Source organism: Neolamprologus brichardi, chromosome 15 (genome assembly GCF_056152115.1).
Source record: "Neolamprologus brichardi isolate AB-2024 chromosome 15, ASM5615211v1, whole genome shotgun sequence".
In the NCBI taxonomy this organism is placed as follows: domain Eukaryota; kingdom Metazoa; phylum Chordata; class Actinopteri; order Cichliformes; family Cichlidae; genus Neolamprologus; species Neolamprologus brichardi.
This window is the reverse complement of record NC_142118.1, coordinates 4,945,152-4,966,790: the sequence shown is the minus strand read 5'-3', so window position 1 is coordinate 4,966,790 and position 21,639 is coordinate 4,945,152. Positions and strand designations below refer to the sequence as shown.

At 41.7% G+C, this 21,639-nt stretch overlaps 2 protein-coding genes across 4 annotated transcripts; one reads left to right on the top strand and one right to left on the bottom strand.

The window, feature by feature from the left end:
* Positions 1–64: 64 nt before the first annotated feature.
* Positions 65–8,707, bottom strand: armh4 (armadillo like helical domain containing 4). 3 transcript variants are annotated; one of them, XM_006793032.2, is made up of 8 exons: positions 8,366–8,707; positions 6,353–7,257; positions 4,741–5,115; positions 4,080–4,232; positions 3,789–3,941; positions 3,578–3,609; positions 3,003–3,152; positions 65–2,888 (listed from the first exon to the last, which is right to left on the bottom strand). In XM_006793032.2, exons 2-8 carry the CDS (start codon positions 7,233–7,235, stop codon positions 2,814–2,816), a joined length of 1,821 nt encoding a protein of 606 aa, XP_006793095.2. In that variant the 5' UTR covers positions 7,236–7,257; positions 8,366–8,707; the 3' UTR covers positions 65–2,813. The 3 variants fall into 3 exon arrangements, with proteins under 3 accessions (XP_006793095.2, XP_087708057.1, XP_087708056.1); XM_087851931.1 differs by having other exon boundaries at positions 3,018–3,152; XM_087851930.1 differs by having other exon boundaries at positions 6,353–7,254.
* A 1,425-nt stretch (positions 8,708–10,132) lies between these two features.
* actr10 (actin related protein 10) lies at positions 10,133–20,567 on the top strand. The gene is made up of 13 exons (XM_006793031.3): positions 10,133–10,318; positions 11,296–11,368; positions 11,466–11,548; positions 11,645–11,753; positions 12,595–12,702; positions 12,880–12,947; positions 13,123–13,202; positions 13,959–13,994; positions 14,576–14,655; positions 14,763–14,836; positions 15,029–15,110; positions 18,894–19,095; positions 19,271–20,567. Exons 1-13 carry the CDS (start codon positions 10,242–10,244, stop codon positions 19,450–19,452), a joined length of 1,254 nt encoding a protein of 417 aa, XP_006793094.1. The 5' UTR covers positions 10,133–10,241; the 3' UTR covers positions 19,453–20,567.
* Positions 20,568–21,639: the final 1,072 nt, after the last annotated feature.

Below are 21,639 nucleotides of genomic sequence, written 5' to 3'. Positions count from 1 at the left end.
ACCTGACTTCTGCTCATTTTGTCCAAGCAAGGTAAAATTCTGGTTCGAGAGTGTCCGACAAAACACTTCACGTTGTCAGCAGCAGATCAGCACACACGGAAATATGAATCTGCTTTCTTGTCTCGTGTTTGTGCTCTTCCAGCCAATAGGAACACTTAATTTATGGGAAATCTCTGCAGCAAGTCAGCGTATGTATCGACTGAGGCTCAGTCGTGCACTTGGGGACAAAAATGGAGTTGTAAGTGGCAGTGAGTTCATATCGCATTATGCTACATACTTTTATAGGACGGTGGTATTTTGCACGTGTTTCTCACAGCAACTAATATGAACAGATGGCTTTCAATAAAACGTTTGCATTTGCACAAATTTCACACTTTAAACCAAGCAAATGTGACAGGTTCTATCGGGAATAGTTTGACATTTTGGGAGAAAATGCTCATTTACTTCCTTAACCTCCTAAGACCCAAACTCTTCTAGAGCATGCATCTTTAATTCCTCTTTGATATTTGGGCATATCGGGGCCTGATGAATGTAAAAACAAAGAATTACCAGATTTTGGGTTTTTTTACTTAATTTTTGTTTCTAAGAAAAATGAGAGCCACAAATGAGGATATTCGTTTAGAATTTCGACAGAAGAGTAGCAGTATAATGTCCTCGTAAGTGGATATCAGGCCCTTGTAGAGCAAAATTGAGTATTTGGGTCTAAATAACCAAAAATGTGATGTCCGCATATGTGGACGCCAGGTCCTAGGAGGTTAAGAAGAGTTGGAAAAGAGTTTAATACTACTATGATGTCTGTCAAGTGTGTGTGAAGATAATATAGATGGTAGAGACTTCTAGTACTTTGCAAAGCTCTTGAGCTACGCTTCATTTCTTTGTATTTATTTCCAAGCAGCCAGACAGACAGACTTTATTTTTTTAGAGGTTCTCCAGGCTTTTCTTTGGCATGAAATTGGCTGCTTTTTCACTTAATTTCAGTCCAGTCCTTCTACCTGACCATTTTCAGAGGAATATTCATTTTGTAATACTGACTATGAATCATTCAAGAATAAAAAAGGCACCTAACTCAAGAGATTAATCAGTTTAATAGACAACTTTGAGCGAAGAACCAATTTAAATTGTACTTTTAGGCAGTTTGTTAATAGCAGCCTGTCACTTGATTTGTTTCCATTTCCAGTTTGACAGATATGAAACAGTATTTTTAGACCAACAAGGTGACTCCTAAAGAGCTATTAGCAAAAAAATACTGGCATGTCTTGGCATGGTGTTCAGTGTGGCCTTAAAATATTTGAGGAAAAAAGAAGTGGCAGACTGTCCTTAAGAAATCGGAAAAATCCAGCAAAGACCCGGGCCTTCAGTTGATCCATCTTCATTGAAGCCTCATCAGAAATGATCTTAGTGCTCTCTGTAGCTATCAAGAAGCTATTTTTAAGGAAGGGGGGAAAAGGAAGAAAAGACCGAGGTATGCAAGAGCTGGACTGAAAATCATTGGCAAGAGGTCTTACGGAGTGATGAATGAAAATCTTCAGATTTTGGTTAATTATCAATAAATACCACAGAGGTCAGAAGAAAGATGCAAAAATAAGTGTCCAACAATCACTTAACCGCGTTCTGTCGTGGTTTGAGGCAGCGTTTCAGCCTGTAGTTTTGCGGATCTTGTCAAAATTGATGGGATGCCAAAGTACTGTCAGAGCCACAGCTTAATTTTTTTTCTAGCAATGCAGTAAAAGCATACCTGACAGAGTAATACTATCAGTTGTGGATCGGGCTTCTCACAGCCTGGACAGCAACATTATTGAACAGAACAAAAGGCAGCCAACATCCAAAGAAGAGCGTTGAATGTCCTTCAAGAAGCCTGGAGAACTGTTCCTGAAAACTTAAATAACAAGAAAGCTGCTTAAGAGAGTTCAAGCTGTTTGCAGCTTTAAATAAAACACTACCTGTTTCCCAAATTCATTGCAAAATAGTAAGAAATGCAGGGCGTATCAAGACTTTTGCACAGTCCTGTAGCTTTTTTAGCTCAGTAGCTTTTAGCTTACCTTTGCCTGAAGCTTGCCTAACTCTGATGGTTAGAAAATAATTTAGAGGACACTAATACTTTAAATTTCTTCTATTGTTTTTTTAAAGATTGATTTCGTAGTGAGTTCTGGAAATGTTAGCCAACATGTTTGTTATCGTTGGACCAAGCTAGGCTAGCTGTTAGTTTCAGTTTACAGACAGATATGCTTCCAGTGATCTAATCCAGCTTCCTGTAAATTAGCAGTTTTCCCAAAATGATTGAAGTCTAGGAATACACAAGACTTTATTTACACTAACACAACTGACCCCCAGTCAGCTACATGTACTACATGTAATGTATTTACATTATTTGTGTCACGTCACTTTTCATTCAATGTATAACTTGACGGGAAAACATGCTGGCTTTCACATCCCCCCTATTAATTTGCCAGCAACACTTCCATCCTACGAATACCGCTCCCTCAATGCATTATTATTTTTATTTATTTAGTTATTTTTGTTGTCAAAAAAGGTGGAAAACACCAATCCTACCACACTCTTAGACTCAGCAGCATCTGACAACATTTAGACAAGTGCTCAGATAATTTCAGAAAGGGAGGTGGGTGCCTGGTTGACCTGTGCGCCACCTATGCAAATACTGCCCTATGCTCAGTCCCTTTCAGTGGATCAGAGGAGTCATACCCAAACAGCCCCAGGGTAAGTGGAGATGCAGTAGCGATGGGGGTGTTTGCTAAACATCCAGTTTAGGAGCAATGGCGGCTGGTCACCAACAAAAGAGGCCCAAAAGGTTCTCATCAGAATTCGTCCTCGGAGCTGTCGGCCAGCAGCATGGCTTGGTCCTGACGGCTGGTGCCGGGTTCTCGGGGTTGCTGGAGAGGGAAAAATCATTTTAAGGTTGAGCTTATGCATTTAAGATCCACGGAGACCTGCTCCATGTGACCGGTCAACAATAACGAGTGAAAAAAAGAAAGTAAATTATTGACCTCCTGCTGTCTGACCTTCCTCCTCTGGTGTTTAAAGCTGTTCCTCCTCTTGCGGTGAATCATCCTGATGCTGTAGAGGGCGCCAACAATTAGCAGGGCCCCTGTGATACCGATACCCACAGGGGCCAACATCCCGGACACGTAACCCGCCTGTAGAGGGTGATGGCATAGAGGTCAAACCCTAACCTATCCATCCATCATCTTTCACCATCTTCCACTTATCAAGGGCTGGGTCATGGGGGCAGCAGTCTCAGCAGAGAAGGCCAGACCTCCCTCTCCCCAGCCGCCACCTCCCGCTTATCCACCCCCAACCCTATACAGATTAGCTAACATACTGTAGTTGATTATGAAAGATGACCTAAGCATTCTTTATTCTATATTTTGATCGTCATCAAACTATTTTAACTGTGCAACCCACTGAAAACTATGAACATGTAACAAATATTTACAGTATGCACCTTAAAGAAAACCCTGGCGGCTCAAGAGAAAAAGATATATCAGTGAGTCATCCGTCGCCTCATGGCGAGGTAAAAGAAAAATTGACCTTTTTTACAGACAGCAGAGGGTAGGCTTACCTTTTCTCTGATTAGCTCCACCCAGCTACGCACTGGGAGAAAAGAGACATTCGTTTATCAGAGCAACTCATCTGAAAATTGATAAGCTGAAAATATCTTTATTTTTGTAGGTATTTTATAAGAGGGCAACACATGTTTGCAGAAGTGCTAATACTAAAAGTTATGTCCCACTGCTGATTAAAAACATGGGTTAGAAATTGTGTTCTCATACTCAGCCCCTGGTTGCGTTGAACCCAGACGGGAGGTGGTGGGATGAGACTGTATGGAGGCTGCGTCGAGGATGTTTTCGATGTTTCTGTTTGGTCTTCTTCACTGTCTTCTTCCACCGATTCCTCCGAGTTCTCAAAGTCATCTTCCAGGTCCTCTGTGGAGAATAAAGAAAAATCATCCGGGAGCGTTGGAGGATGTACAGAGGGACACGCGTTATGACTGAACATGAACATCAAGCCACTCCATCGCAAATGGAGTGGCTTGTAGGTGGCATTTAAAAAAATTGTCCTACCCTCAGAGTCCATCTCCTCTGATGTGGATTTGTGTGCTGGCTGATGGGTTGTCATGGTTACCATTGTCATTGCTTGCTGGAAAGATGAGAGGGAGGGGCCGGCCGAGGACACGTTGTCTTTCAGGTTTAGCGTCCTCGCAGACACTACGTTTGCTAAATGAAAAACAGAATGAGAGGACAGCAGGAGCAGTGTGAGCACAGCTGTACATGTTTGCAAGTGCGCAACTTCAAAAGCCGTGCACAGTATACAATACTGCTGTCTCTGCAGCTGTTGGGTCAATTCATGCCACAATGAAGTGGTAGTGATGAAAGATTCAACCACTTTGTCAGCGTCAGACGGAGTCTGGCAAGAAGCAAGCTTAGAAAGGGTAAATGTAAACGTGAAACCCACCGAGGCGTCTTCACACAGAGAAAATGTTCAGTGTTGTTGAATGGTTAAAATTTCTGATCCCTATTATAGTTCTACTTTGGCACCAGCGTGAAATACTTTTAATTTGTAGGAAATTGACTAAATCTTGACAAAAAAAACCCTGAATGGCAATGTTGATTTTATTTATATGACACATTTACACATTACACACAAACTATATGTATGATTTTATATCATGATTCCATATGATCTAATATCCACATTCGGGTCGTGCCACATCATCTGTCTCACCTTTCTCCGAACGGTCGTCCGGCTCAGTTCTGACTTGCTGCTGAGAAGCAGATGGACCCGAGGAACTGAATGGCTCTAGGAGCTCGCTGCCAGATGTCTGCCAAGGTGACGTCCAGTCTGGAATAAGGACGGGTGAGGCATGTGATGGACCGTCTCTGTCACTCTCTACGGTGACCAGCTGGTCCAGACCTGCCTCTGACCGAGGAAGCCCTCTGGGCCGGCTGCTGCCTGACACATGGGTGACCGGTGCTGCTGCCGCCGCCGTCGCACTCTCAGATGTGATGTCTTCAAAAGGCTCAAAGATGAGAGGGAGAGCCTCCGATGACATTGTGGCCTCTGTGGATTCATCCTGGGGCATTGGGAGGGCAGTTTCCGCTGCAGGTGGTGCCAAGACAAGCTCAGAGTCACATGGAAAATCACTGTGTGTAGCAACAATCTAATTGGAACGTTTTCCGATCAGCTGGCTTTTATTTATTGACTGAACGAAGACAAATGACGACGAGGCAGGCGTCTCGCTGTCTCTCTACACACAATTCAGCTGACTGCTAAAATTAAAAATGTATGTTTTCTACAGAGAAGCAGCAGCTGTATTCAGCACATACTGTAGCTTATGTAGTATTTATGACAGAAAGCGGCCCTTTGAAACAGCTTCTTTGCTCACGCAGCTTTCTCATTATAAACTACTTCAAAACAATGCAGCAAAGGCACAATGAAAAGAAGATGGTTTGGAAAAAAATGTTCTTTTGAGATAAGAGGCTAGCACACAGGAAGGGGGGCTGTTACAAGAGAAACTGTTACTACCTTTAGTCCAAAGCATTCTGAAGGAGGTGGAAAAATGCTTCTGAACGCTGCAATCCTTTTACATAAGACTATTTTGGGAGTTGAGTTTGCCATTGGGAGAAAGTCTCATCAAACAGACAATCCTCACATGGACGCACACTGGCTCAGACAGACGTCTTTAATCCAATTCCCTGTCCTGACTCACTGAATCAGCTTGGCCCTTTCACAATAGCCTGAATGGAGAATATGAAGGGTGAGAAGGAGTGAGAGGACATTCGGGGCTAAACATATATATACATATATATTTATATATATGTTTATATATATATATAGAGAGAGAGAGAGACAGAGGAGGGGGCTGACTCCTCCACGGAGCTGTATAACGTACCTTGCCACCAGCCTTTTCCAGGCTTGTGTGTGTGTGTGTTCTCTTTTTTCAGACTCGAGTCAAGAATAGAAAGTAATTAGACTGCCATGGGTCCCAGCTGGGGTTCAAAGTGGAGTCTGCAAAAGGAAGCGCCTTCTTTGCCAATCATCAAAGGCAAAATCCACTGCTGGATATGTCATTCCTATTTCTGCCATACTTTTTAATGAAGCCCTATGAAACCCTGCGAAATCTAGCAAGCTGGAATGTTGTTGGAACGAATTCTTACTGGGGTGACGATTACTGTGGAGCAATACCTCGCACACTTTGAAGGCATACTGTGACTTTTTAGTGTGCACATGTGCAACTGATGAACAATCAGGGAGTAGAGGGCGTGCCACCCCAATAAAATTAAACTGTGCATGCCTATTTTATGGTAAAATTAATTGCATAACTGTCCTGCCTTACCTCCGCCGGGTCTTGCTGCTTCAGTCCACAGACTTTCTGGGCCATCCTCTCTGGGTATCAGGCTCGGTCCGATTTCAGGTAAAAATGGGTCTGGTAGTGAGGACATAGTTGTGCTGTCGTGGCCCCAAATTGCCAAAGGTGAAGAGGTCTGATGGGTAAAAACATGAGGGGTGGGACTGTGGGAGGTCTGGGTCCAGAGGGAAACAGAGGGATTTGGAGGTTCTGGCAAACTTCTTTCTGTGTCTTTGTCCCAGTGAGAATCAAAGCTTTTTGTCCCATATGCTCCAGCGGGGTTACTCTTTTGGCTGTACGAAGTCTGCAGGTGTGATGGTGCTGAAGTGGAGGTCAGTAATCTACTTGGAGTCCTTTTTCGGGTACTGGTGTCCATGTCCGACTGCTCTGTCCCACCTGTTGGACTTAAATGCTCACCGTGAACTGGTGCATCCTCCTTTTTGCTCTCTGAATCCACAGACTCTGACTGCTTCTCAGAGTCTCTCATCTCAGATGTGCTCCCGATCTTCTCTATCTCGGCGCTTTGGCTCCATCCCTCTCCACCAGCCTCACTCAGCCTAGATCTTCCATCAAGACTGTCCCCATTTTCTGTCTGCGTCACTGCATCAGTCCCCCTGGGTCGTTCATGTGGGCCAGTCCCTCCTCCTCCACCTACATTCACTGTCAGGTCACTCTCATGTCTGGAATCTGATGGTGTAGGTTTTAAATCTGTAGCATGTGTCGACCCGGTGGTTGTTACCGAGCTGGCACACAGTCCTTCACAGGAGCCGGCCTGCGTAGGGCTGAAGTGTGGGAGATTTAACGGGGCTCCGTAGACACAGAGACACGTCCCAGTCAGTAGGAGGTGATGGAGCATCCCAAGCATCAGCATCTCTGGCTCTTCTCAGTGCCTGCTGACAGTGAACAGAAATGACACATGCTAACAGGCTTAACAGAGGTGTAACCAATCCCTACCTACAACTTCCACGCCTTGTCTCCCAGCTGACATATACAGACATGGACAAAGCAACGGTGGCGGTGCTTGAGAATGGAGACGGACACCCAGCAGGGCCAAGTTAGAAAGTTTTTCAACTGTAGATTAAAGGGTCAGAATCCAAACTGTGTTTAATTTGAGATCGCCATTGATAACCACAGAGAAGAGGATTAACAGAGCATTTCTGCCTGCCTTTGCTTTGATGTTGCGCTTGCATTTTTTTCTTTTCTTAATGCGGATGAAATTCCCTTTCATCTCTGACTCTTTTGTTCGGTTTTGTATAAACAGAAGGAGCTGCTCAGTGGGAGAGAGAAGCAGAGAGAGAAAGAGAGGGAACCTGACACAGCAATCCTCAGCACCCCTCCACACTTCACCTATAAATAGCACCAGGTTTTCTATCCTCTAGGATCCTCTTCAGATGGCTCCATGAAAGATTTGTACATTTCCACTCAACTGCATCCAGCTCAAAGCAGAGCGTTCCTCAGAAAGGATGTGTGTGTGCTCACAGTCCAATTGCACACTGGATTTAAAGACATTTAAAGAAAATCACGTACCATGTTTGCTGCTTTATTTGATGTGATAACAAAGGCCAACTAATGATCAATCACTGCTGTTAAAATGAGAGAGATGGCTAGTACATGCAGGGTTGACACCTTTCTTATTGCCTGAGTCAGACGAGCGTCTGAGTGAAATTCTTTCCCAGCAGTGATGATGCACAGAACTGCATGTTACAGGATAAACCACTATCCTGCCTTTCACGGAATCAATACAGTTGATACACTCAGCCGGTACGCTCATGCAGTCCCCCACATGACAACACGATCACCCGAGAATTTGGGTTGTAAACAAAATTCACACTGCGGTGTTGAATCATACTTCTCGAGTCTGCACAGAAAGGAGCGATGCATAGGCTCACGGGCACCGATGCATTCCCCCAAGGCGCATCACCCATCACATTCGGGTGTCGAAAGCGAGATTTTGCATTAGGCAAGAATTAAAGTCGCGCAGAGCTAAAAATAGAGTGTTACCTTGTGGAGTTCATGACGGGTTTCTTTGCTCGGAGGACGCGGAGCTTCTCTCGCAGTGCGCGAAGAAAAACGAGAGTCGGACACGCACACAAATTCAGCGCTGTGGAAGGCAAGATGTTGGAGAGGCTTGTTGTTGTGCAGCTCAGCGTCACTGACTCAAAGTCAGCCTACGTACCTCCGCCTGCTTCTGAAGTGCTGCCACCAAATGCTCCAAATCTGCAAGATTTATCATGAACTGACAGCCAGTGCTCTGATTCAAATGTTCAGATGCTTCTGTCACTTCTTTCTTTTTTTCTGTTTTGTCTCTAATGCAGACTTGTGCAGTTGTTCCCAAAGGGTCACTTCATGCTGGTGGTGGTGCTGAATAGACAGCTCCCCCCACTTAAATCTGCTCGGCTGCTCCTCTGTGTGAAAAGAGAGTGGACAAGTTCTCGAGTTCTTAATAAAAATATTTATGAATTCACTTTAATTGTCACAGAAGCCAGATGCATTGGGCTACATTAGATTAAAAGCAGTACTTATGGGCCTCTTTGGGGTGGTCCAGTTTTTGGCGCAGCGTGTTTAGAAAAAATGCGTCTCAGCTGTTCCGATACTCCTGACATATAAGTGATCACTAAAGGTTTTTTCTCTTAGTAGAAGAAGATAGCCTTAATGTGATCATTTGAGATGTTCAATCCAAATATCAATCCAATACCAATTCCAACACTGGAATTGGTATTGGATCGATACTAGCTCCATACGATCGGTACTTCGGTGTGTTTTGTTGGGTTAACTAATTGTTGTAAAGAGTAAAAGATGACAGTAATTGGGTGATCATTAAGATGTGTTCAGAATTTTCAAATTGATTATGTCTCATTTCATAAATCATGACAGACTGCTCTTCCCTACAAGGTGCCTTTATAGGGTAAAAGTCTCAGGTTCAGCAGTCGTGGCCCTGTATTTACTTGCTATTGGATCTATGGCACGGATCTAGTGATCATTTGAGTCACATACCTCTGGCTGTGAGTACAGAAGCACATCTCACCTGCTGCTCAAAACTTGTGTTTGCAAGGAGCAGCCAATCAGAATAATGTGGTTTAAAGGTGAAGATATAGAGAACTAAAACGGCTTATTTCAGACATGAATGAACTGAGATGTTGTACCAATTATGCCTAGTATGTGGTAAATTTAAAATAAATTATATATATATATATATATATATATATATACGAAAACCTACTGAACTCAGATAATAAAAATATAGAGTTGGAGGTTGTTCTATCAGTTCACACCTCTAATTCTAAATTAAATAGCCCCGCATTTGTTTGTGGATCCGCCTGTTGTGGCGATCGCTTGGTATATAAGAGAGCAACATTTGATCATTATTGGCATCTGAATGGTTGAATACAAAGTTTACCGGTGTTACAACTGATTTTGACAGTTTCGGGAGTAGATTTAGTTGCAAGAAGTCTGCTTTCTCTCTGCATGTTCCTGTTTCAGGCTACCTCCACCTAAACAGAGTTTATTTCAAATTATTTTTATCAAATAGTTTGTTTGTTTTTTAATCGGGGTTTTTTTTTTTCATTTTATCGCTACACTCGAGTCTCACAGAATTTTAAAAAAAACGTGTTTAATTCTCTTAAAATCGAATGTACATCAATTTTAACACTGGTTTCAATAACTGCTCTGCAAGCAAAACATTATTTTGGCGTTATTCTTAAATTATACTGAGTTAAGCGCATTTTGATCAGGCACCCTCCTCGCGTGATGTCACTACTTTCTGAAGGCCCCGCCCAGTCCAACAGGAAGACAACAGACCTGTAGTGGGATGCTAATCTGAGGCTGCTGGCGCTAATTATACGTACAGTTTTCGTCCAAAGCCGACGCAGCTTTTAAAATGCCATTATTTGATGGGCTCGGAAGCGGAGGAGAGAAGACTGCGATTGTTATTGACTTAGGAGCAGCATACACAAAGTGAGTATCAACCGTTAGCCCGCCCTGCTAATAGAGCCACTCAGCTAGCAAAATATGCTATGCATCTTTGTTTTCTATAATAACTCGCCCGCCTCTCAACTATAGGTGTATTTTAGGGAACTGAAGACTTAAAGTCTAACACATCGTTACATTTGACCCCAAAAAACCTACTACAGTTTTAGTAGTGAATGCTGATGGGGGCTAGCTTGTTAGCCACGTAGCCAATGCTAGGCTAGGTTAAGTAACTGTCAGCATTCAGCTAGCATTTTTTTAAGTTAATGCCAAGTGCTATCGATGCTAATTTAATAATTTAAAAGCTCTCTCATTAGACCTTAAACCTTCTTCTTTCGGCTGCTTGTTTTAGAGCTCGCCACAGCAGATCACCTGCCGTCTCTCATAGCCTATTTCTAGGACTGCCTAGCGCTGTCACACCAACTCTCTGCGTGTCCTCCTTCACTACATCTTCCCTGGCAGCTCCATTATCAACATCCTTTGTCCACCATCCCTCCTCTGCATATGTCTAAACAATCTAAACGTTGCGTCTGTAACTTTACCGCCAGTCCTCACATGTGTTGTATATTAACGGGTATTTATAGTGAGCAAATGAATCTTTATTTACTGAAAGCATTTCAGTGTCATTTTTGTTGTATTTTGCTGGAAGGCAAACAGACATTAAGTCATGTGAAGATCAAGAGGACTGTTATTATTATTTTTAAATACTGTCGTCTTTGTTTGCAGTTACTGCCACAGAACATCCAACACAAATATGCACTGTTGTTTTATTTACAACTAAACTGTGGTGCCTTTGCTCTTTTTATTAAATGACTGTGTCTTTAGAAATACGTTTTTGGTTTTCATAAAGTTTGAGGGACCTAAAATTATAGTATTTAAAACAGTTACTGGTAATGATTATTATATAAATATTGATATTTTCAGCATCTCCTATTATGCCAGCTGACAGCTTCCTTTTCTCACAGATGTGGCTTTGCAGGGGAAACGGGGCCCAGGTTCATAATTCCGAGCGAGATCCGCAAACCGGGACAGCAGCAAGTGAGAGTCTGCCGTGTTCTGCTTAGTGGAATTATGTAGAATGATTTGTGGAAATGGAATAAACAAAAATATTTGGTATTTGATTTCTCATATTCAGGCAGTCAAAGTGGTTCAGTACAACATCAATACAGAAGAGCTTTATGTCATCCTCAAAGAGTTTATCCACATACTGTACTTCAGGTGAGATTCTTCTCCAATAAATGACTAAGTTATTGTAGTTATTTTTTTCATGCGACTACATCACATCAGAGTTTGTTTTCCCATTTGCCTCATTAGGCACCTTCTGGTGAACCCTCGCGACAGAAGAGTGGTCATCATCGAGTCCATCCTCTGCCCATCCCACTTCAGGGAGACACTCACAAAGGTTTTCTTCAAACAGTTTGAGGTACGAAAGCAGAGACACGTGCTGGGATCAGACCAGTTAATAAAGAAAAACAAAGACCCAACACGACAGAGCACCATCAACTCTAAACAACAAGTCAGGAAAGATTTCTTTTCTCAGTTTGGTGCACAGCTGTCATGGAAGCATAAGCTTTGAGGTCTTGATGTGTGTCATCAAGTTCTTGGCACACGAGTGCACAAAAGTTGATTAGCAGAGAACAGCAGGTGTCCCCGTCATTCTACCTGCCCTAGTTCCTTGAACTGCTGCGCTTCGTCTCTCCTCCTGCAGCTGAGCTAAAACCACACTTGATGATCACAGTGTAATCCACTTAAAATTAGCTCTTGTTTAAATCCCTCCTTATATTTAATTAATTTGACCTGATTTAGAAGAGGTAACTAATGCATTTATTATGATAACTACTGTTACTTGATGCAGACAAATTATTTTGCCTATTGGTGCCTCATATTTAAGTTTTTTTTTTTTGTTTGTTTGTTTTTTTGTAGTTCATGCTCAAGGTTGTGTATGAAAGTCATGGCATCATTGAGTATGCTCTATGTAATGGATAATAGGAAATAATAGTCAGAGTAATTAGATGCCTGACTCATAAATGACTGTTATCAGTGGCAATTGCATTGTCAGATGGGTAATAGATAGTAGCCTAATCTACATATCATGTTCAACACTTTAACAACCTGTTTATGAATTTTACATAATTTCCACCTAAACTTTATAATAAACTAGAACAATCTAATAACTGATAAACAAAATGATTATGTTAACAAGGAAATTTTAGTTGGTAGAGGAATTTCTAAAGTTTTACTCCATGAATGATTTCATTTTCTAGGTGCCATCTGTGCTATTTGCTCCCAGTCACCTCATGGCCATCATGACTTTAGGCATCAACTCTGCACTCGTGATGGACTGTGGTTACACAGAGACGCTGGTGCTGCCCGTATCCTTTTCCCATCATGAGTGTGGTCTCTAGAACAGTGAACAATATGGTCTGCTATATACATGCTATATGTTTTAATAATGCATCTTACACATATTTACTATTTGGCAGGCATTATTGTACTGTTAGCTTCAGGTCTAGGACATTTATGATGCTGATCTTAACTCTGGAAATCAGGTTTGTGAGTGTACTCCTATTTTGCCAGCCTGGGAAGCTTTGCCTCTGGGAGGAAAAGCCATCCATAAGTAAGTACTAAAGGTTCTAACAGTATCAGTGTAGTGATTTGTATGATTTTAACTGAGAAAATAATCCATCTGAGTCTCTCTTTCCTGCATAATGATTGAAAATCTTTGACTGTTGAATTGAATCATTTCAATCTCTTGTTTCGTTGCATAAAATGCATGTGTTTGTTTATTGTAGGGAGTTAGACAGCTTTCTCGTGGAACAGTGCACCGTGGACACAGACACAACCACAGGGCAGAGCGTACAAGCCGCCATTGGTAAATACTGAAAGTCAGCACGCACCGTCTGTCCTCTTCTTTTAAATGGGGACACTTGTGAAGGCATAACTCTGTTATGGACTGCTGATTGGTTTTTACAGTGCCAAGAATAGAAGAATATAATGGCTGTGACCCATTATGTAGCATTTACTATTCATAGGAAGAACTTGTTTCTGTGTGACATTTGAGTGAATCGCTTTTTCAGTTTGTGAATTATGCATTATGCATACAGTCTATTTTAGAGATTCTCTCCACACTTTTTCTTGATGGAGGCAACCAGACTGAGTATATTGAGTTGAGCTGTGAGATCTACAGCTGCAGCAGAATGAGAAAAGATGTGCATATATATATATATATATATATATAATTTAAAAAGACAACAGGGTGTCTGCCTAGATGGGTAATAAAACATCTCTGCAGTGAGCACAAAGCCACTAAGATCTCTGTAATTAACTCCCTACCACTGACTTTGAAACTGTATTGCCCCAAAACTGTGTAATGATAGTAGTGCACCAAACACCAAAAAAGTCTCTGCTTCAGCAGTGGTGGCTCTTCCTGAAGTTTTTCATAGCTGGATTCGTTTCAGACCCAGCAGTCACACTTGTCCTCTGCTGCAGTATCGGCTTCTCCAAGTGCTGATTCAGCATCATAAATCAAACGGGAAAGAGAAATAGGAAAATTGGCTGATTGATGCATAAGTAAATTCAAGAAACTGAATGTTCATTTCTTATATTCCATTTTTAATCTCTTAACCAGGGACTATCCCAGAAGAAACAGTGGAAGACATCAAGGGTAGGTTTGACTGACATTCCTTATTTATGCCATCCTTGAGCACCACGGACAGTCTATACACAAACAAATGTGTCTGTCCATCCTTCATCCCCTGGAATATTCTTGCAGCGAGGTTGACCTACATTTTCTAATCAACAGCAGTCCTTGTTTTTACTCTGAGAACAGTTTGAGACCTGTCTGTGTTTCCAGGATGTGGAGGCTACAGCCTTTTTGTTGATACACGAAAGTGTGTCTTTTAATTTTTTGGCAAGTGAAAAATTCCTTTGCATTTTGTGTGGCTTTTTTCTGGGACAATGAAGGATTAAGAATAGGCGAAACACCCATCCACTTATTTTTATAATGATGCAAAAGCATAATTTACTGAGACTGTGCTGCAAAATGGGGTTGTCAGCTATGTAATAAATGTTTCATTTAGGCTTATTTGGGTCTTTATGTCTTTTTAATTCATTGTAAGTCATGAACTTAAACCACAGTTATGGAAGGAGTGAAAGGAAAATACTTCAACTCCTTATGCTTGGTCACAAACATTCTTGTCTGCTAGTTTGGTTATGTGACCGCCAGTGCTGTTTTGTTTCCTGCAGTGAGAACTTGCTTTGTCAGTGACCTGCAAAGAGGCCTCAAAATCCAAGAAGCCAAATTTAACTTGGATGGCACAGCAGAGGTAAGTCAGCTCTTTGTATGCTGCTTACCACAACTGCCCAAACATTTGTGCTGAGTAAATGACAAATGCTGCACTTTTTAATGAAACACTTTTAAATGTGTTTATAGCGGCCCGCCCATCCTCCAGATGTCGATTACCCGCTTGATGGAGAGAAAATCCTGCATATCAAAGGATCCATCAGGTATGCTGTCATAGTCTGCTTAAAGAAAGAGTTAGACAGAGAGAGTCTTCTGTTTTCCTGTAACGTTATACAGCTTCAGGTATTTCCACGTGTTCTTATATTTTAAACGACTGTGTGATCACCCTCAGCTTGCTGTTATTATTAACTGTCATTTAGTTGGTGTCATAAAGCCATTTTCTCCTTTTTTTCCAGGGACTCAGTGATGGAGATTCTGTTTGAACAGGACAACGAGGAGAAGAGTGTGGCCACTCTGATACTCGATACTCTGGTTAAGGTAAAGACAAGTTTCTTGTTTAGTCATAGTAATGTGTATCGTTAATATATTATCTGTGCTGATACTTACTGAAAGTACTATTTATACCTTGGTATAAATTGTGGTCATGAGGACCACTAACAGCAGAGATCATACTAGCTTAGGCTAGTCGTTTTAAGAAAAGCTTTCACTCCACATGTTTTGATGCATGATCAATCATCCAGGTAATCTTTGGAAGTTGTTTCTGGACGTAGCCTCTACTAAAAAACATCCAATCTGGACAGGGAGGAACACTGGTTTGAGCGTGGAGTCAAGGAGGCCATTTACGTGAAAAGGGAAAGACCATCTGTGAATCGAGGAGGAGGCCTAAGGGTCCATCTTTCACCATCTTACAATGGAGTGATTGCAACCGTTGCCAATCTATCACTCACTTTTAGTAAACTGACTTAAAGTAAAATGACCTGGATAAACTTTCTTTTTATTTTTTAACAGCCCTCTGTATCTTTAGCATCATTATTACATCCATACAATGTTGATTGTAAATAAGGTTAGCACGTTGTTTAAGCAGGCCATACAAAAGGCGTCATACGTCCTCAGTCACACACAAAAACCCCTTGCATTTAAAAAGAAATAAATAAATTGGTGGTTGCCTCCAGATTTTACTACATTTTTTTCCCCCCCGCAACTTGTGGTGACTACACGGTTTCGTAAACTTGACAGTTTACCACTACCACTGACTTTGAAACTGTATTGCCCCAAAACTGTGTAATGATAGTAGTGCCAAACACCAAAAAAGTCTCTGCTTCAGCAGTGGTGGCTTTTCCTGAAGTTTTTCATGGCTGGATTCGTTTCAGAGCCAGCAGTCACACTTGTCCTCTGCTGCAGCATCGGCTTCTCCAAGTGCTGATTCATCATCATAAATCAAACGGGAAAAGAGAAATAGGAAAATTGGCTGATTGATGCAGATTTTACTACATTTTTTCACAACCACTTTACATCACAAGTCTATTTTACAGTTCTCACTCAGTCTTTATCAGTGACCACATCTCGAGGGAACTCAACTCAGCTGGCTTTCAGCTGGTTGCATTTTTGTTATTCCTGAAGAGCACAAAGGTTACTAAGGAAAAATGTATATTTTAAAAGTGAACTGCTGTTAAATGTGATTTCTGCATATGTAGGCAGCAACAGATGTAATTGGTGTATTATCAGAAACAGATTGCATATAATTGCAATCTGTGCAACTTGACCCCTTTCAATTGTAGACGAATAGCAAACCTACTCTGTCTTATGGCAACATTTATGGCAGGTTTTACTCGGTGTTGGTGTGCTTTACAGTCGCATTATGCAGCAAGACATAACCTAAGTGAGCTAAAATTATCTTATTGGATAAAACAGATACTGGGAAGTTAAACTTGGAGGAAATAATTTGCAGTTGAAAAAGATGATGGTGTCACTGAATTACTCAGCTTATTGCGAAATGTTAAAAATTGCGGTAATATATTATCACGAGTGAAGTATTGTGTTAATGTTGTATCGTCAGCTGTCTGGTGATTTCCACCTCTAGGGGAAGCAGTTTTTCACTCATCCGAGTGACTCCTTCAGTCTCAGCTGTCTGCAGGTTTCTCCAACTTTATAAACAGTATATTTGCATAACGAGTGAAACCAGCACCACTATCAATGAGCTCAGTTTCATGATTGTCAATATGCAAATTGTCATGACCACTGATCAATCTCCAAGAGTGCCATTCACAGAGAGTTAGGGAGTGACTGTAATCACAGCATTGTAAGATATTGAATAATGTACCCTAGGCACCCTCCTCGGTTCAGAGATGGTCTTTCCCTTTTCACCTAAAAGGCTTCCTTGATTCCCTGAACCACTGGCCTGTAGGTGTAAACACAGCTCCAAATACTCTTTGCGCACAAGTGCTCACTTTGTCCAGCACTGAAATCTTTTCCCCAGTGAACAGTGAAAGTCATGTGATGCTTGTTTTGTCCTGTCTCACTTTCCCTTGTCTACCATTCGTGAACAGGTTTTCTTTAAGTGTGTTTAGTGCAGTCCTCTAACAACCCGTGGCAGCTGTTTGTCACTTACTGGAGAACAGAAACGAATGCGGTTCCAACTTGATGACTGCAGACGTGTTTTAAAAACGATAATGAGTGTTACATTGACTTGAAGTGGAAACTGTGGCATTTTTTGTTTTGTAAAACCCATCAGCACTGGAAACTCCCACCAAAGCAAAATACTCAAACTTGCTGCTCCTGTAAAACAAAAGGGAAAAAAAGGAGTTGATAAGCTTTCCAGAGGTTGCCGGTGTCACTACTTACACAACGCTGCCTTATTACATCTAATGTTTTGGATTTGGATGCATTTGCATTAAACACATTAAAGTGAGCCAACACTTTTAAAGATCCTGCTCTATGAGCCATGACTGGAGTGCAGCGACTGTAAACACAGGGCAACTTAAAATGTGTTTGCTTGCCCCTGCTAGCCTTGTTTTTATAAGAGGAAGGTTCTGTCAGCTCTCTCAGATTGAATTAATTTTTCCTAAATACGAGGAGCATCGCAGTTTGTCCAGGCATTTACTGATTCTGAGCTTGTTAGTAAATCCCATTTAGTTCCAGACCCCTGTACCATCACTGTCAGCTCTGTATCATAGCATGATGCTATTCTCACTCTCCTTCTTACTTGGGGAACACGAGTACCTAGTTTGGCTGAGAGTTTGACCTTGACCTTCAGTGTTAGGGCAAGGTCAAACAGCATGGAGCATTTTGAAATCTAAAGTGTTTACAGCTTTTTGAATCATTTGGGTAAAAATCATAAAAAATACCATTTTAGGTTGTTACTCAAGGTCAGTCAGAGGTCATACATCAGCATGTGGTTACAAAAAGCAAGCTTTTGTAAAAGTTTCAAAAGTATGTTGTGATACACCCATTATCAGACATCAAAGTTTGGGGGAGTTGCACTCTACATGCTCTTGTTATTACTAGTATCTCATTTGATATAGTTTAAAATTGAGTTAAACTGAGTATTAGCACCACCCGTGACCAACATGACCAGATTTTGATAAAACATCTGTTAGATTGGGAATAGTGAAGGTGGGAGTGATCTCTGTCAGCCTAATCTATTGCACACAGTCCCGCCCGTCGATTCTACAACGTTTGTTCACACGTTTTGGTGTGCTTCAGCTCAGTGTGTTATGTACTATAATGTATGTTTCATAATTCTTTTGTTTTTGCTTCATTGATCTTTCCGAGTGGTGGATTTTAGTTTGTTCCTTGCTCTCCTTTACTGAACCTTTAGTATCTCTGGCTGGAGGAAGTTAGCAACCCCCGCAGCGTCGCTCTGCACATTATCCAGCAGTTAAACGGGCTGTGCAGTTTGACTTTGTTTGGCTGCTGTGCTGCAACCATTCAATGCAACTAAAAGCATTGTTGCTCTTCACTACGGGGATCCAGTCAGTCCAGAACAGCCTATTTAAACTCATAAACCCAAACAGTCGACTTCACACAGCTTCACACTTTTACTGTAATGATGTAAACGTTTACGTCTGATGTTACACGATAGTGAACTGCTCATAATGTTTTGATGTATTGCAGCTCCCCTGAGACCACTCGCAATAACGTCACAGTTCCTGTTATGTATCATGTTGTTTTAGTCTGGGTCAGCCCATTTTACCAGAATCCTTCTGTAATGCTGGGATGACTCCCACCTCCTGCCTCTTTTCCCCATGGCAGCAGTCGGAACAGATGTTTTCCACCAGTTTTTTTTTTTTTCTTCAAAATATCTGTTTGCGTTTGTTTTAGTGCCCCATCGACACCCGTAAAGTGCTCTCTGAGAACCTGGTGGTGATCGGAGGCACCGCCATGCTGCCCGGCTTCCTGCACCGCCTGCTGGCAGAGATTCGCCTCCTGGTGGAGAAACCCAAATACAGTAACGTGCTGGCCAGCAAGAGCTTCCGTATTCATTCTCCCCCTGCAAAGCCCAACTGCACTGCGTGGCTTGGAGGTCAGATATGAAATTAAATTGAATATTCATGCTGAAGTGAAGGCTTGTGGATTAAAAAATCCATCACAATCATCACTTCTGATAAAACACACTGTCCGCATTTTTCTACTTTTAAGTAAGAAGAAAAAAAAAAAGTTTGTGGCTCCTCTTGTAACATTTGTAAACTCCTCACCAGGTGCCATCTTTGGAGCCCTTCAGGACATCCTAGGCAGCAGGTCTGTGTCACGGGACTACTACAACCAGATGGGGCGAATCCCAGACTGGTGCTGCTTGAGCTCCCCTCCTCCCGAGTCTTTGTATGAAGCAGGAAAGACCCCTCCTCCACTGATGAAGAGAGCCTTCTCTACAGAGAAGTAGAATATATTATTCCAACATTTCAGTAATCTGTAACATAACATCACAACACTTGAAGTTCACTCTTAACGACACAAACAGCTCAACGTGTTTTTAATGTCAGGTCATCAACCTTACAGTTATTGTATGTGTTTTTATTTGACTGTTTGATCAGGCGAGCAGAGTTTTGGAAAGAGTATCAAAAGAAAAGAGCAGATGTTTGGATTTTTCAGCATTCTGAATATTTTTGCACAGGAACTCTCGCTCTATTAAATCTGGAATAATGTCTGAGCTCCACGAAGCTGCGTCTTCTGTTAAAGCCTCATTTAGCGAGATGCTAAATCTGTATGTTCTTCTCTCACTCTGATCCACACCTCCTGTTTTTTGTTTTGTTTTGTTTTTTATTTTCCTGTACTGTTTTTGCACTTAAAGTGAGTCGCACAATCCACTGAAAAGTTTCTAGTCACTACCAAGGTAAACTTAGTCATTGATTTGTCAGCAGGCTTACAGAAAATGCTGCTGTGCAAGTCATTTATTTTGGTCACAAGCCACGCTTCCTGCTTCTGTTTAGTGGGTCAGCGTGATGCAAAGTATTCGCCCACACGTACGCAATATTGATGAAGTGTAATCAGGCTGAGTAACTGAGAAGATTTCTGTGTGTGTGGTGTTTTATCGTGTTGTTCTGTAGTCCTCAAACCCTGTGGAAATACACAGTCAAACATGCTTTCAGTGATTTTTCTCCCATGAAAAGTGGTAACTGTAATGTTTTGTAAATAAATATCCAGACTGACAGGAGGATGTTTGTGTAGTTCTGGGATTAAAAAAGAAAAATGAAGAAATTGAGTTACATCCACTGCCTCTGCACTCGCGCTGCACTGTGTTTAGATGACGGTGTAGGTTATGTTCTTATTCAGCCCTGCCCCGACACACTGTTAATGCCTGCATGTCCTGGAACCGAGTCACATCTGTTTGGCCTTTTGGGTCACATTAATCACTCAGTGCTGCTCTGTCTGACGGCTTGGGAACCAGTAGCATTTACCCACAATGCACCTGTATATCAAGACTGGCAAACAAAATTGTGGGAAATCAAATGTTTGGATTTCAGTCGCAGGAATAAACACTGAGTGATGCAGATGAAACTGGAAGGTGTGCATTTGTTTCTTTTTCATTTTCTTTAGTGACGGCAGTAAGCCGTCATTTCAAGTTGAAGAGTAAAGTGAAAGCTTTGGTGAATGCTCAGGCACAGAAGTTTGATCGTACATGAATGATCCTTTACTGAACATCAACTAAAAACAGACTTGCCCACATCTGCACATACAGAGCAGCGCTGTCCCACCTGCTCCCTCTGCTGCAGCTGAGGGAAACCCCACGTTCCCCTGAATAGAAGTGGGACTGGAGTATCAGCGTGGTTCCCAGAGACAGGAAACAGCAGCTGTCCGTCTCTTTGTCTGACCTCTTGTCTATCTGATTTGGAAGCCTAGGTGGGAACTTGGAAAGGGGACTCCCCAGATATTGGTTCAGCCCTTCCTTTTAGATTGCAGTAAGTGGTCATTACACAAAATCTTTATTTGATCAAAGAGGATCGTTTATGACTTTTTATCATTTTCACCATATGTGCAAGTAATGTGAGCCAAAAGCTCAGGCTTCACTTTTTTCTATACTCAAAATCTTTGACGTTAATGAGATCAGACGGCCCTTATGCAGTCATTTTAGCCATAGAGCTGTGGCTGTCGGCATGGAAGCCATTCAAACCTTCTGTTTGCAAGAGGCAGCCAGTCAAAATAAAGGTGTTTTAGAAGGAAGGGAAATTACACTTCAGTTCATACAATGGATGAATTGAAGGGCTACAAAAGGACTTAGTATACGAGACAAATAAGAAGTCATATAATAAGAAGTCAATAAGAAGGCAAAGCTGCCTTGAAGTATCCACAAATATATGAATATATGAAGTTGGAACTTGCATCGTAGGCCTGTGCTAGGCTTGGTGAGTACACTATATTTGCTTTCTTTTTAAAATAACAAAACCATTATCATTGTTCATTTAAGATTTGAATGTAATTTTTCTCTGAAGAGCAAAAATACACAACAAGACCAACATCAGTTTTGTGGTGAGAGGGAACACATCCTCCGTCTTTGGTATCGCCTCCACAGAGGCTATTTTTCAGAACGCACCAGACTAAGTATCCCATAAATCACAGTGGCTGTGAAAGC

Coding starts and splice junctions, on each gene's coding strand:
- armh4 (XM_006793032.2), bottom strand. CDS start 7,235: ATGCTGATGCTTGGGATGCTCCATCACCTCCTACTGACTGGGACGTGT. Junction 3,610..3,788: donor TCAACGCAACCAGGGGCTGA/GTATGAGAACAC, acceptor CTTTTCTCCCAG/TGCGTAGCTGGGTGGAGCTA. Junction 3,153..3,577: donor TGGAGCTAATCAGAGAAAAG/GTAAGCCTACCC, acceptor CACCCTCTACAG/GCGGGTTACGTGTCCGGGAT.
- actr10 (XM_006793031.3), top strand. CDS start 10,242: ATGCCATTATTTGATGGGCTCGGAAGCGGAGGAGAGAAGACTGCGATT. Junction 13,995..14,575: donor AACAGTGGAAGACATCAAGG/GTAGGTTTGACT, acceptor TGTTTCCTGCAG/TGAGAACTTGCTTTGTCAGT. Junction 19,096..19,270: donor CTGCACTGCGTGGCTTGGAG/GTCAGATATGAA, acceptor ACTCCTCACCAG/GTGCCATCTTTGGAGCCCTT.